This window comes from Tenrec ecaudatus, chromosome 12 (assembly GCF_050624435.1).
Source record: "Tenrec ecaudatus isolate mTenEca1 chromosome 12, mTenEca1.hap1, whole genome shotgun sequence".
NCBI lineage: Eukaryota > Metazoa > Chordata > Mammalia > Afrosoricida > Tenrecidae > Tenrec > Tenrec ecaudatus.
Genome location: NC_134541.1, coordinates 672,803 through 687,385, shown reverse-complemented (window position 1 = coordinate 687,385; position 14,583 = coordinate 672,803). Strand labels below are relative to the sequence as shown.

At 57.9% G+C, this 14,583-nt stretch overlaps 1 protein-coding gene across 1 annotated transcript; it reads left to right on the top strand.

The window, feature by feature from the left end:
- Positions 1 to 1,191: 1,191 nt before the first annotated feature.
- Positions 1,192 to 9,090, top strand: OGFR (opioid growth factor receptor). The gene is made up of 7 exons (XM_075528342.1): positions 1,192 to 1,384; positions 4,234 to 4,302; positions 4,603 to 4,681; positions 5,890 to 5,968; positions 6,822 to 6,888; positions 7,192 to 7,340; positions 7,794 to 9,090. The coding sequence occupies exons 1-7, from the start codon at positions 1,196 to 1,198 to the stop codon at positions 8,866 to 8,868; spliced, it is 1,707 nt and encodes a 568-aa protein (XP_075384457.1). The 5' UTR covers positions 1,192 to 1,195; the 3' UTR covers positions 8,869 to 9,090.
- The last annotated feature ends 5,493 nt before the right edge of the window (positions 9,091 to 14,583 follow it).

Genomic DNA, 14,583 nt, shown 5'->3' with positions numbered 1-14,583 from the left:
GCACTCCACCAGCAGTACATGAAGAAAAACCCAGGGCAACACTTCCTTCAGGCTGACCATTAAAGAAGCACGTCTTCAGTCATGCAGGCCCACCACCCAGGGTGCCCCACCCACCACCAACGATTTCTCAGGGCCCAGGGGTTCACCTGGTGGTGAAGCCCAGCACATGACTGGTCAGGAGGCAGCGCCCCGAAGGAGTGTGTCAGAACCACCGAACCTGCAATCAGGCCACTTCTGTGTGTTCTGGCCTAGATAGCACCTGTTTGCCCAGCAGGGCTGAGGCAGCGTACATGGAGACCCTGCACCAGGGTCACCCTTGGACTTGAGGGATCCCAGGCAGGGGTGTGGGTGACCTGCTGCAGGCATGCTGAGAGTGGGAGAGGCTGCCCTTGGTGTGCCATCCACAGGAACCTGGCATGTGGAATGATCTAAAGTAGGGCACAAAGGGGGACTAGAGTTGGAGGAAGGCTAAAAGCCAAGGGCAGGGGCTGTGCCAGACTCACTTCTGGGGGGACTGCATTTCCATTCAATCTTCCAAAAGCTGCTGACCCATCTGTTGTCCGCTAAGAGGACAGAGGCTTTGGCCTAGGGCCCTTAGGTGAGCAAGGTCCTCTAGTGGACCGGCGACCTAGTCCCCCATCCACGTGCTCACATTACCTACCAGTGCCTCCATCAGTGGCCCCAACTAGACAGGGCAAGGTGCCAATGGCCAGGTCTCCAAGGCCAACTTCAGATGATGTCAGGCTGCTCAGGCCCCTGGCCATACAGTGTCCAGGTAAAGTTCATAAAGTCGGACCGGTCCATGAAGACTGCGGACGCCGCCAGGCTGAGTCCTTGGGTTGCGTGCCTTCTAAGGAGAGAGGGCTGTCACCTGCAGACCCTTTTCGGGCTGCAGAGGACCCGCAGTGCGCATTACCTGGTCCAGCTTGAATTGGGAAGAGGGCATAAAGGACACGTCTTGGGGGAGGGGGGTGCCTTCTGTTGGCGATCCCGCGTAGCGTGTCCTATGGTATCTGGGACACGCTCCCTGGAAGATAGTTTGGGAGAGGCGGGATTCCACCTGCCGCCCCAAGCCCCGCCTGGACACCGGCTGAAACTCCGCCCCATGTGATCCCCGCCCACCGTGGCCCCGCCCCGCCAAAGCTCCGCCCCCGCGCTTCCTTCGCTTTCGCTTTCGCTTCCGCCCACCGCCGGCATGGACGACCCGGATTGCGACTCGACTTGGGAGGAAGACGTGGAGGACGCGGAGGGGGACGCGGGCGGCCCGAAGGCGGTGGGCGACGCGGACGGGGACGCGCCGGGGGAGGAGGAGGAGGAGGAGGAGGACGATGACGAAGATGAAGATGAGGAGCCGCCGCGGACGACGAGGCCCAGCGCCCTCCAGGTGCGGTCCCGGCCTGGGCTCCCACCCCGCCCGCACCACGGGACCCCCTCGCCCCAACTCCCAGGACCCGGAGTCCTCCCCTACCCTCGGCCATCTGGTCTCCGAGTCCTCCCCGCCCTCTGGTCCCCGCAGTCCACCAGCCGCCCACCAGTCCCGAGTCATCTCCCGCTCCTCATGGTCCCCACGTCCTCCGCCGCCCCACCAGGGCACCAGTCCTACGATCCTATGGCGCCCACTAGCCCACCCATATTCTCCGAGCCCACTTCCGCCCGAATTCTGCTCCCAGCGTCCACCCACACAGGCCCCCGAGCCCTCCCCGCATCCCACCCTCTCCTGGCTCCTGCTACCTTTGCTTGAGCCCCTCTCCTTCCTGCAGACCCACTGTGGTCTCTGCCCTGCTGCCCTGGCCTTGGGGATGCCCAGTGACATGATACCTTCGCCCTGCAGGGGGAGCTGGCCTCCTGTCTGGGGTTGGAGGTCAGGCGCTGGGTCCTGGGGTTTGGGGCCTATTTTCTCCCGGTTTCCACCAGGGGTCCTCTGTCCTAGGACCCTTTTCAATCTGGGGCCACCCACACTGCCCACGGTCGAAAACCAGGAATCCAGGACCCCAATGTATCTGGAGTGAGTGACACTGTCCCCACTATGTGCAATACTGTTAATTCTCCTACCTGGATCTTACTTCTGCATGATGTACACCTTCCTTGGCCTGCCCTGTACTTCCCCATCGAGCTCTACCTGAGCTCTGCTGCCGCCCTGCCCCTATCCCACCCTCCCCTCGTTTGCCACCCCCCTCTTCTGCGCTTCTGCTGCCTACTGTCCAGCCCACTGTCCTCTTGGAAGGTAGACTTGGCTGTCCCATTGGTGACTTGTCTGGGCACTGGGGGTCTGCCCCGTGCTTCCGCTGCTGAGCAGACACCCCCCCACCCACCCCCCGTTCTTGTCCAAGAACGCTCCGCTGTTAGCCCAACTCTGTGGCAGTGTAAATCCCTCAGGTATGCTGGTGTGACCCCTCCTTACAGCACTCTGCACCTTGCTTTGTACCTGGCCGGAGCCCTTGCTCTGGGTGTGGTGGCAGGCCCCAAGTGACCTTCATTCTCCCCACATCATGTTTGGATGACAGGTGCCTTGACCTGCACCCAAGGTATCTAGAATTCAGACGTGGCCTTTGTGGTGGCATTAATTTGCCCGGAGCGAGTGAGTGACTGGGCTCACTGGGTGGAGTGCATGCTCAGTGAGGGTGACCAGAGCTGGGCCGGGTCCCTGAGCTTGCCTGGTGGCCAGCAGCTGCCATCCTGCCACCTGGACAACTGCTGTGCCGAGAGTGTGGTGGCAGAGGGCCAGGACTGGAATCCAGCTGGGCTCTGAGCTGGTCCCTTTGATGCTATTTGGTCAGGACCCCAGGGGAGGAAAAGGGCACCAGTGTCAGGCAGGGTGGCCAGCCCTGCTGAGTGGCACCAAAGCCACACCAGCCCACCCCGGGATCCATGCTGAGTTGCCATGGGGTGGGGGGGACCCCGGTGGGAGCCCTGGGGGCGTCACTGAGTCCTGACAGCCCACTGACCCAGAGGCCTGGGGTCCGACTGTGGCACTGGAGAAGCCACTGTGAGCTGCTGGGGGTTAGGGCAGTAACCATGACACACCAGGGTCCCCTCCTGGGTTACCCCCGGGCATCAGCTGCCATCTCAGGGCAGCTGGGGGGGGCCTGACTCTGGGCACCCTGGACCAGAGGAGGAGTGGCTATCAGCCTGGCTGGGTCCTTGAAGCTTATGGGGGTGGAAAAGAGAGCTTTCTCCAGTGCAGTGTCAGGCTGCTGCAGGGGATGGGGCAGTGGGACCTGGTGAGGGTGGCTGGGGCACAGGATCATCTGAGCTACTGCCATGGCTACCCTTCTGAGATGGTCATTCTTGAGGGGAGCAGAGGCTCACCCCTCTCCCACAGATTGGCTGTTGGGGTCAAGCTGCCCACCTTGTGCCTGTGGTGCGGTGGGTTAAGTTTTGAGCTCTGAGCCATTCCTGGGAGAAGGATGATGTCGTGTGCTTCCAGGACAGTTTGCAGCCTAAGGAAGTGTCAGGCCTTCCTTCGTGGCCATCTGTTCTTTGCTAGTGCCGAGCAGCGCAGTAAGGTTTCTAGAGCTGTAATTTTTTCTTTCGTTTTTTCTAAACTAAAGGCCATGGCCTTAAGGTTCCCACCTGTTGCTTTCTGACCGCTGAGCCTGGTTTCAGTGTCTCGCTGGTCTGAATTCTGTCCCACGTGATGCAGTCCCTTTTGAGGGTGGTTGGGAGCCGTCCCTGGGCACTGTCCAGTTCATGTGGTGTCCTGGTGGTAGAGACTCGTGTGTGCGTGGCCCTGTGATGCATTTGACTCATTGTTTCCAGTTGTTTTCAAGTGTTGCTAATTGCTCCCATTCCAGTCTTCCGTCTGGATAGGAAGAGACCATTCATTAGTTGTGCCTTCCAAAGCAAACTCATTTGATTCTGACCCTTTCTGAGGCTGTGAATCTTTACAGGAGTAGAAAGCTTCCTCTTTCTCTCTTGCAATAGCTAGTGGGTTCAAACTACTGACCCTGTGGCACGATGCTCAGCTCTTAATCCACTCCGCCACCAGAGACTCCAAGTGGCCCCTTCAGAGGCTGTCAGTGGACGGGGACAACTAGACTCACTTTGGCCCTTGGAAGCCCTGCTGGGCTGGAGGCCCTGGTCTTGCTCCTTAGCCTGCAGCCCCACCAGGACCCCTTCCAGGTCCGTGTCTGCCAACAGTGGGAGGGGCTACACCCATGCCCTCTCCCTGTAGGGGGGCGCTCACCATGGGATCTGGGGAAAGGGTGTCTCATCCAACTTTCTCCTCCCCAGGCCAGGATGCTGGACACACGGAACTGGCGGGCCATGCAGGACATGCGCAGGTACCGGCACCACTACCCGGTAAGCACTGCCCGCCCAAGGTCCAGGCAGGGACTGCTCTCACACGATGGCCCAGGCTCCACACTGGCCCTATTCCCATCGCAGTGGCCAGAGCTCAGCCCTCACCTGCAGACACTGGCCCCGCTTCATGACTGTCCTCATCTAGGCTGGTGCCAGGTCCTCTAGATCCCAGACACAGCGGACTTCCCAACCATCACATCAAGCCTAGCCCTGCTGGTGACCTGTCCAGCTCTCAGGGTGACTGGCCCCAGGGACGCTCTGATGAGGCCAAGGTCGCCAACCCATTCTCCGCCTCTGCAGGACCTGGTAGAACGAGACTGCAACGGGGACATGCCCAACCTGAGCTTCTACCGAAATGAGACCCGCTTCATGCCAAACGGTACGTGTTCGCCTCCACTGCCAGCCACTGCCGCTGTGAGGCAGTGTCTCTGACGTGGCTCCACAGCACCTGGGACTCCCAGCCCTGTAGCCAGTCTAGATGTGACACTTAGTGACCCACATTCCATCTGTCTACATGGGTCTCTGCTCCCATGAAGAGGTCCAGTCACTGAACTGATGGGCCAGTCCAACCCTGCCCTGTAGGATCGCTGAGTCAGCATCGACTCGAGGGCAGGGAGTGTGTGGCCGCCTGCCTGGCCCTGTGCCTTCCTCACTGCGTGGGCTGAGCCCAGGCTGCCGTCAGTCAGTCCAACTCCTGGAGGGTCTTCCTCCTCCAGGGACCGCGGGTGATGCCCTTCTCCGGGGAACACGGGCAGGGGGAGACGACATCTCGTCCTCCATTTGCACGGGGGAGATGGACAATTGCCACGGCGTAGTGAGGTGCACCTTAGTCTTCAAAGGGGTATCTTTGCTCTTGAACTCTGCATTGGAGGTCTTGGGAGGCACGTTGCTGGGGTGGCTGTTGCTGTGATGTGGGCGGGCCATCCAAGGACAAGGGGCCCTTAATAAGCGCTGTCCTCTGTGTACCACGGAGTGTAGAGCTGCTCTCACGGGCCTAGGCACTGACTGTTCTCATCTTCATGTCTCCCACAGAGCTGCTGGTGGGTTTGAACTGCCAACTTGTGGTTAGCTGCCCAGCACATACCTCACAGTGCCACCAGGGCTCCTTAGACTAGGGGGAGCTTCCAGGTGCCCTCCGGGCCAGGTGGTCCTGACTGTCAGAATAGAGCGGGGCCCCACAGGGTACTCCGTGGCTCTGAGCACTCAGGCAGGCCCCAGGGCACCACTGCTAAGCCCAAGTGCACATCCGAGCTGCCCAGGGGCTGAGGATGACTGACTTGAAAGTGTGATGTTGTGACAGGTGAAGGCTCAAACCCACATGCTGGGGTCCCTCACTGGGTTTGGGGGTGCTTGGTGCCTGCTTATCTCTGCTGCCTGTCTGATTTCACCCCTAGAGTTGCCAGTACAGGGCTGGGGTGCAAAGGGCCCCCTTCCACCTCATTTGTGGTGGGGAGGCATGCTAGGGGCTTAAAATTGGTGGGGACTGCAGTCCTTGAGAGGACAAGGGGCTGGGGGTAGGGGTGGGGGCTCAGGGGCTAAGGTGGCAGGTGGGGGGAGGGTCCTTGCTGACCCATCTTGAACTCCCAGGCTGCTTCATTGAAGAAATTCTTCTGGACTGGAGGGATGACTACGAGCTCCTGGAGGGTAACCACTCCTACATCCAGTGGTGAGTGAGTGTGTGTGTGTGTGTGTGTGTGTGTGTGTGACATTCCTCCATCCAGTGGTGAGTGAGTGTGTGCGTGTGTGTCTCTCCTACATCCAGTGGTGAGTGTGAGTGTGTGTGTGTGTGTGTGACACTCCTACATCCAGTGGTGAGTGGGGGGCGGGTGTCACTCCTATGTCCAGTGGTGAATTGGGGAGGGCCAGTCACTTGAACCCCTACTTGTGAGGGAGGGAGCACTTGATTTTAGGTCTGTTGGTGAGTGTGGGCGAGGGAAGGCAGGTGGTTGGGAGTTACAATCACTCCTATGTCCAGTGGCAAGTGGGGGCAGAAGCAGTGCCCACTGTATCTGGTCACTTCTTCGTCTGCTGGTGAGTGTGGGGGTGGCTTCTGTTGGTAGGCCACATGTGGGTTGGCTCGGATTCTGCCAGTTTTGCACATCCCACCCTTCAATCTCGTACAAACATTTCCAGGCAGACTGGGGGCCAGAAGCACTTCAGGCCAGACGCTGGACCTGTCACCCTGGCGGCCATGGGCTGGGGGGCCAGTAGAAGAGGACTGGAGGACTGGGCCCCCAAGTCCATCTCCGTGAACCCTTGGGAAGAGCTGGGCTTCCCACTCTGAAAAGCCGCCTCTGGGTGGAGCCAATGCTGTCCTTGGGGAGGAGATGTGGGGCTGGGCACAGTGGGGGGTATGTGTGTACACCTGTGCAGGTGGGGAGAGAACAGATACCCAGTGAGTGATGGCCCCCCAGCATTCCCAGAGTCACTGCCTGGGAGCCAGGCTGAACGTCCCTCCAGGCGCCCTGCTGGCGGCAGGCTGCCAACTACAGGTCACCCCCCCCCCCCCACCTCCCCAGGCTGTTTCCGCTGCGGGAGCCAGGAGTGAACTGGCACGCCAAGCCCCTCACGCTGAGGGAGATTGAGGTGAGCCCCGGCTGGGGGAGCGGGTCCAGTGGGTGGCCTCTGCTGCAACCTGGGTGTGTTCAGGGACCCTGTGTCGTCTGTCATCCCTGGCCCCTCAGTGCTGATCTGTGGGGCTGATAGAGACACCGCTCCTGACGCCTTTGGGAGCAGAGGCCAGGGCAGGAATGGGGCCGAGGACGTCCCCTTTGCTGCCCTGTCCCAGCCGCCCTTGGGCTCACTGTGGAGGTGGGCTGAGCTTTGCCCGTGCCCCCCGAAAGCTGTGTACTCCGTGCGGCCGGGCGACTGAGTGCTCGGGTTCCCCAGGCGTTCAAGAACTGCCCGGAGGTCATGGAGCGGTTTGTGCAGGCCTACGAGCTCATGCTGGGTTTCTACGGGGTGCAGCTGGAGGACCGCGACTCGGGGGCCGTGCGCCGTGCGCACAACTACCAGAAGCGCTTCCAGAACCTGAACTGGTGAGGCCGCGCCCGCCAGGAGCCCTCTGGGTGGGTGGGGGTGTAGGGGCCCAGGATGGAGGGGTGCCTGTGGGGGGCGTAGCTTGAGGGAGCGCTCCTGGGCAGTGTGGACAGGACTCTCACAGTGTGGCAGGTACAGAGCCCAACGGGAGAGGTCTTGGTGCCCGCCTGCTACGCCCGGCCACGTTTATCACCAGTTCACGAGTGGGGCTCCCTGGGGGCCTGCTCCGGGACTGCACTGAAAAGGGGGACCTGCACAGAATCAGGGTTCACAGGCACTTTGCAGGCTGTGGGGCGTCCTCCAGCCCAACCCCCGGGAGAGGGAGATCAGGAGCTGGCCCCAGTGACCTTGGGTGCCGCTCCTGGACCGAGCACCCAAGCCCTGCCCACCGGGCCCCAGGTGGTGGGTGGGCACCGGTTCGGGGGATGCGTGTTCACTGCCCGCCCCCGCAGGCACAGCCACAACAACCTGCGCATCACGCGCATCCTCAAGTCGCTGGGGGAACTGGGCCTGGAGCACTACCAGGCGCCGCTAGTGCGCTTCTTCCTGGAGGAGACGCTGCTGCGGAGGCAGCTGCCCGCTGTGCGCCAGAGCGCACTGGACTACTTCGTGTTCTCCGTGCTCTGTCGCCGCCAGCGCCGCGCGCTCCTGCGCTTCGCCTGGGCGCACTTCCGCCCGCGCAGCAAGTTCGTGTGGGCGCCCCACGACAAGCTGCAGCAGCCCCTACCCCACTCACCTCCCCGTCTGGCCGGGGCGTCCCCGGAGGAGGCCGACCCTCAGGGCCAGACTCGCGGGCAGGGCGGGGCCAGGGCCCCTCAGGAGGCGGGGTCCCCCAAGAAGGACTCTGGAGATCCGCCCAGTGACGTGGGGAGCCCGGAGCCCTCAAGTCCAAAGGAGAGCAAGAAGAGGAAACTCGAGGTGACGCGAGGTGGACAGGCCGCAGCCGAGCCAGGCCCGCAGGGCACCTCGGAGGTGGAGAGGATCGCACTGAACCTGGAGGGTTGTGCCCTCAGCCAGGCCAGCCTGGGGACGGCCAGCCCCGAGGGGGGCAGCCTGGAGGTGGAGGAAGAGGAGCAGCCTTGTCCCCAGACCCCGGGGGCCAAGGTGACCGATGAGGTCAGGAAGCGCCGTAAGGTGGACAAAGGCGTGGGCAGTGGTGATGAGGCCCAGGCGCAGGCCCCCACCTGCCTCCCAGCCGCACTGCAGGGGCCTGAGGACAAGGAGCCTGCAGGCCCCACACAGGTGGAGCAGGGTGCTCCTGAGAGCCCTAAAAAAGATCCGGTCGAGACTCCCATCGGACCCCTTGTGGGTGACGGAGCCAAGGCTACCACCGGAGCCCCTGTGGGGGAAGGGGCTGAGGCCACCACTGGACCCCCAGTGAGTGCACAGGCTGATACCCCCACCAGAGCCCACGTGAGTGAAGGGCCCAAGACCACCACTGGATCCCCCGTGAATAAAGGGGCTAAGACCCCCACCAGAACCCCTGTGGGGGAAGGGGACAGGGGGCCAGCACCTGCAGACCCATAGAGGAGGGCCCTGCCCAGTGAGCAGCCAGGTCCCCAGAGAGGACCAAGAACAGCCCCCAACGAGCTCACGTGAGGCTTGGAGAGCCCTTACCTCAGCCATCTCAGGCTCTCTGCCCGTGCCCCTCCTGGTCTTTGTAAGCTGATTCTTAGGGATCTGGGGTAGGGGGCTCTTTTTCTTAAGTGTGGTGCCAAGGCCTTTTCTGAATAAACTCGTTGAACTTTGCGTCTGGAGCATGAACGGGGGTGTCAGGGTGGGGGCCTGGGGACTGCTTCCTCCCTGCCTCAAAGAGGCCTTGTCCAGCAGCTGCCTGACCAGCTGTACCCCCAGGCAGCCCTCCACGCTCCTCTCAATGTCTCCAGTGTGGCTCCCGCCTCGATTGGCTCCTTTCTGGGGTTTCTGCTAATTGGGGGGGGGGCACAGGAGTGTGACTGTAGGTGTTAAAGTGAGTCAGTCATGTTAGCAGGTGGGTTCCCATGAACACGTGGGGCCTATAGTTCAGGTTCAGAAGGGCAGTGAAGACTGGATTGGTCTAGAGGATCTGTCTGTCCTGGTGTGCAGGCACCTGGCCTCAGCTTTGGACAGTATTGGGCCCCTGGGCTCGCTGTGTTTTGCCATGCAGGGGACTGGACTCTAAAGGGATGTGGCCCGCCCCTGCCACCAACTCACCTGCCTTTGCTACTCATCCCCACCTGCCGGGCAAAGCAGGGGCAACAAGGCCAAAGAGCTCCCGTAGCCCCTCTTTCCACCTCCTGGGAGCTGAGTCCAAGCACCAAATCGTTCCTTCAACCCCAGCAATAGCCCCCTGAGTCCCCGGGGCCCAGCCACCCCCGTTCCTGGCCAGGGCCAGTCCTGCAGGCCACCAGATAAGTGCCAAGGTGGAGGTGGGCACACCCAAGTCATGTGTATGTGTGTGTTGGGGGGAGGTGCGGCATCAGGAAGAATGCAGCTGGGAACCTCACTGCACTGCCATGGAAGCTGGCCTGTGTGTTCTGTCCCCACATCCCCCGAGAATTGTCCCAAGATGACTCCTGGGTCCCCAGCAGACTTGGCCTTATGAGCCCCCCATTGTCTTTAACAGTTTATTGGTATATAATTCACATGTCATACGATTTGGTGGTTCAGAATTGAACTACAAGGAGATGTACAATCATCCCCAGTCAGTTTTAGGACGTTTTCTCACCATTATTAAGCTTTCTATTGCCCCCAACTCCTGCCATACCTCCCAGGAGCCATTAATCCAGTGACTACCTTCACCGGAATTTCATATGCAGGAGAATGTTTTGTTTTGTTTCCAAAAACTTCAATTGAAAAGAAAGCAGATGAGACCCCCATAAGGAGATCACTGACGGTGGGGGTGCTACAGCAATGTGTAAGAGACCAGGTGGTGCCGGCTATCAGCAAGAGTGGCAACTGGCAACCTAAAGGCTTATCAAAACAAGCAACCATCTAAGTGAGGCATCAACTAAGTGCCCATGAAAGAAGCAACACCAGCCTGTAAGAGCCAAAGATTGTAAACAAAATCCAAAGCTGCAGGAAGGAATGGTATTAGAACTTAAATTGTAGCACTCAGTTTGCAGAAGACTCCAGATGACAGGAAGCCCAAAATCCATTTTCAGTGTGTTCCTCTGGGGACTATGGAGAAACCAATCCACAGAAACCCATGTTTAGGAGAGTTTTACATAAAGGATAAGTGCACATCAAGAAAACCCATCCGAACCCAGTGCTGCCCAAGCCCACAAGTCCAACATTAGCCCATATGTCTGACACCAATCCATAAAGTCCTCCATCTCACAGAACACACACTATGATGCTGACGGCAGGAGGAAAGCTGAGTCAGTGAACATGTAAGCATCTCAGCGCTGGCAGGGGTCTCCACAGGGGTGCTTCCGCACCCAGGGCTGCATCGGGGTAGGTCCATGTGGCTTCTCAGGGATGTCTTGCAGGAAGTGAGCCTTGCCAGCTGAAGCAGGTAACTGGCTAAGGCAGCTGCACCTGGTCTGACCATCACAAAGCAAGAACTAGAAAGGGGAGGCTCATCGAGCCATTTATCCCTCCGCCCTTCAAGTAACCCCACATGTGTTTATTGGCCAGGTTGGCACAATAAACTACCTCAACATATGAATTAAGGCTCTGGTGAATTCCCTCTGACCGTAGTCATATAAATATAAATCAATATTATAAATAAATGACCATAGTCATAGAGATATAAATAGCTTCAGAGTATTATAGAGAGGGTTAGAGTAAATATAGTTTGGTTAAAATGTTACATTTGAGCTTCTTGACCCACTTAAATGTATCAGTTAAGGAAAAAGAAACTGAGGAGGAAATGCACATGATTCAGTCTCAGGTAAATGCCACGTAAACATAGACCAGGTATGGGAATGGGCTCTGATAGATGGAGCTAGGTTACAATATAACTAACACCTCTCCCTGGATCTCCCACACTTGACCCATTTTAAAATTGTTCCAGAAAAAAAAATAAATGAAAAATAATTGTTTTGGTTTTTAATGCTTTCTGCTTTCTTTAGAGTTTTTTCTCTACCTTTTTTGGTTATTGCTTTTTTGTTTCTTTTTATTTGTTTTGCTGTGTTTTTTGGAACACAAAACCCATGGGTGAATATAAATAAGAGTGACTAGGAAAGTGTTCATCGTGTAAGGTGTGTAAGACCTTTCTGCGGAAAGTTTTGCCAAGTTTTCAGGAATGAAAACTGTAGTAATAAATACAGGTGTTTAAAACACAGAACGAATATTAAAAAGAAGAACAAATATAAAATGGATGGAAAGGAAGATCAGATAAGGTTATATTTTAACTTAATACACCTGCAATAAATCACTTTCCCATCCATTCTGCATGACAGCTACACTGATCACATCCCTGGTCCATGGGGAGGGGGTTCACCAGAGGCTTAATCCATGTGTATTTCCCCTTGGCTTTTTTTTTTAAACAACTTTAAAATTAAGAGGGAGATCAACTGATAAATCATTACATTTTAACCTAGCTGTGTCTGCCATGCCCGACTTTACCATACTTCTGACAGGACTCTACTCACATCCTCAGCTGCGACCGGAGGGCACCCACGGAACACTAAATCCACGCGTGCCTGCTGGACATGCATTTGCTGCCGTAGCAAATCAGGTGCTCACAATTTAAGTTCCGCTGTAGTTCCCTCCTTCGGCTTTGCACTTCTGACGCCCTTCTATGTGGACTTAGTTCACACCTCATCTCTCCCCTTCTTGATATCCCAGACACTCACCTGAGGGTGCGTCAAACCTGAGCAAGCTGCCCACAGAAACACCACCACCACCACCCCTGGGCAATGTGGTGGCCCCTCCAGCGCAGGAAAGATCAGACAGAGCAGCATGTGCTGAGCTGGGTTCTTGTGCTTGGTGCGAAATCCCGTCCCCTCCTGCTCTGGACATTAGCGAGGTGGTCCAGCATCACAGGGTGAGGATGTGGTGGGACTGGCCAGTGCTGCTTTCTGTGGGACATGGGGTGCCAGCCCCCACCACTAATCACGGATTCGATAGGCACAATTGTACAGTTGAGATATGTCACTATTATATCAAAGTAAGTAAGTCACAGAGAGCATGAGATATTGAAATAATAGAGTCAGACACATTTCATGGTAGCAATGCTCACCTCAGCCCCATTGGTGGTCCATGTGGAGAGAGTGGGAAGGGAAGGAGGACAAGGGGAGAGGGAACAGGGGAGCAGAGGATGAAGAGGAGAGGGGGAGCCAAGGGAGGAGCTGAGAGATATTTTTATTGCTAACTCAGGCCTATATGCCTTTGGGGGAGTGCAAGCCCCCTAATTACAGGCAAAGACATACATCACGGGAAGGGGTTGCACTATAGGTTATACAGCAATGAGAGGGCGACAATCTAGGGACATACACGTAATAGAAAGAGGAGGGATTGGGTGTATACATGTGACAAGAAGGGAGGATCCTAGATCCAGGCTGACAGCCTAACTTTGCATGTAACTGAGTAGATTTGCCCTGGTCTCTGGATCTCCATAGGAACCATTATCAGTAGGGTGTAAACCCCACCTACAGGGACCAAGCTAATGGTCTCCAGCCTCACAGAGAAGTAGCCCATTGTCCCCAGCAACAGGGAGCAGGCCCACCCATGGTGGGAGGAGACAGCAGTCTGGCAGCTGGTTGCCTCAAGGGAAGTAACTTTCACCATTAGCTGCAAGCAGTGTCCTAAGTCTAACATATTTGTGGGGGATGACTTGGGAGAGATCTTTCTGGTTCCCTCAAGGGGGTCTTGTGAGTTGGAACCAATACGAAGACCCTGCAGAAGTGAGGCCCCTGCTACTGCCTCCTGTCAATTTTAAAAGCCATGTCTCGGGGTTTCCCTGGGTTCAAAGTATGGGGGTGGGGTGGCCCCTGTCTGGGGTGAGTGGAGCTTGGACAGTCCTGCTGGCCCTGAGATGCCCAGGGCCTGTGAGAAGGGGGAAGAGCCCACAGCAGCAGAGGGCTCTCAACTCAAACCCAAGCCACAGCCATCAGGTTGGGGTCCACTCAGCCACGCTACCACTCTTCAGGACAGGGCTGATCCCTGAGACTGCAGCTCTCCATGGGAGCAGACGCCAAGGCTGGGGGGCTTGAACTGCTGGTGTGGCTCAGCTTCCCTCCCTCTCCACTGCCTGTGGAGGTTTTCCTTCCTCCTGCCAGGGAGCCCTGGTGGTGCTATGGTTGGGCTGCAATCCGAATGGTCGGCAGTTCCAAACCAACAGCAGTGCTGCGGGAGAAAGCCTGGGCTTTCTGCTCCCGTAAGCAGTTCCTCTCGGAACCCCCCAGGGGGCGCCGTGAGTCACACTGACCCCATCCAGGTGAGTTTGGGTTTGTTGGTTTGGCCGCAGAGATGGGGGTCCTGGAGGAGGCAGGCCCTGACAGCAGGCTCGGTGTTCCCTCACAGGGTCCCTTCCATGTGGGCTTCCTCACAGGGGCTTGTGGGAGGGGTGGTCTGTGGGGAGACCAGGGCAGTGCTGGTGGGTGGCCTTCTGCACTGGGCCATTTGCCCTCCGTGGGGTCTTCCCGGACCGTGCGCCGTGTCTGGAACCAGGGAGGGAGGCTACAGGAGCCCTGGTGGTCTATAGCAGGGGTCCTCAAACTACCGCCCGCCGGCCACATGCGGCTCCCGGAGGACATTTATCCTGCTCTCCAGGTGCTTTTGGGTCGTTTTGTTTTTTCACTTCAAAATAAGATATGTGCACTGTGCATAAGAATTAGTTCGTAGTTTAAAAAAAACTATAGTCCAGCCTTCCACCGGTTTGAGGGACATTGCACTGCTCCCCTGTTTAAAAAGTTTGAGGACCGCTGGTCTGTAGGTTGCACATTAGCTCCAAGGTCAGCGGTTTGAAGCACCAGCGGGGCAGAGGCGAGACTGGGCTCTTCTACTCCGGGCCTTGGAGCGCACAGGGGACCTTCTCCTCCTACCTCTGGGGTCTGCGTCTGAAAGGGCTGGATGGCAGAGTGGGGGTGGGGGGAAAGAGCCCCCTTCCACTGGGGACGCTGCCCCCCTTCTCGGTGCCCAGCGGGCGGGCAAGGAGAGAAGCGCCTCTTGTTTGCTGAAAGCTGGCTGTGTGCTGCTTGCCGACCGACCAGAGTAATTTTAACTGAGAGACTGGCCCCCAAATGCCGCCGGCTCCCAGCGGGCGGGGCGGGGCGGCGGAGCCCCGCCCAGCCCCAGGTGGGCCCGGATGAATGG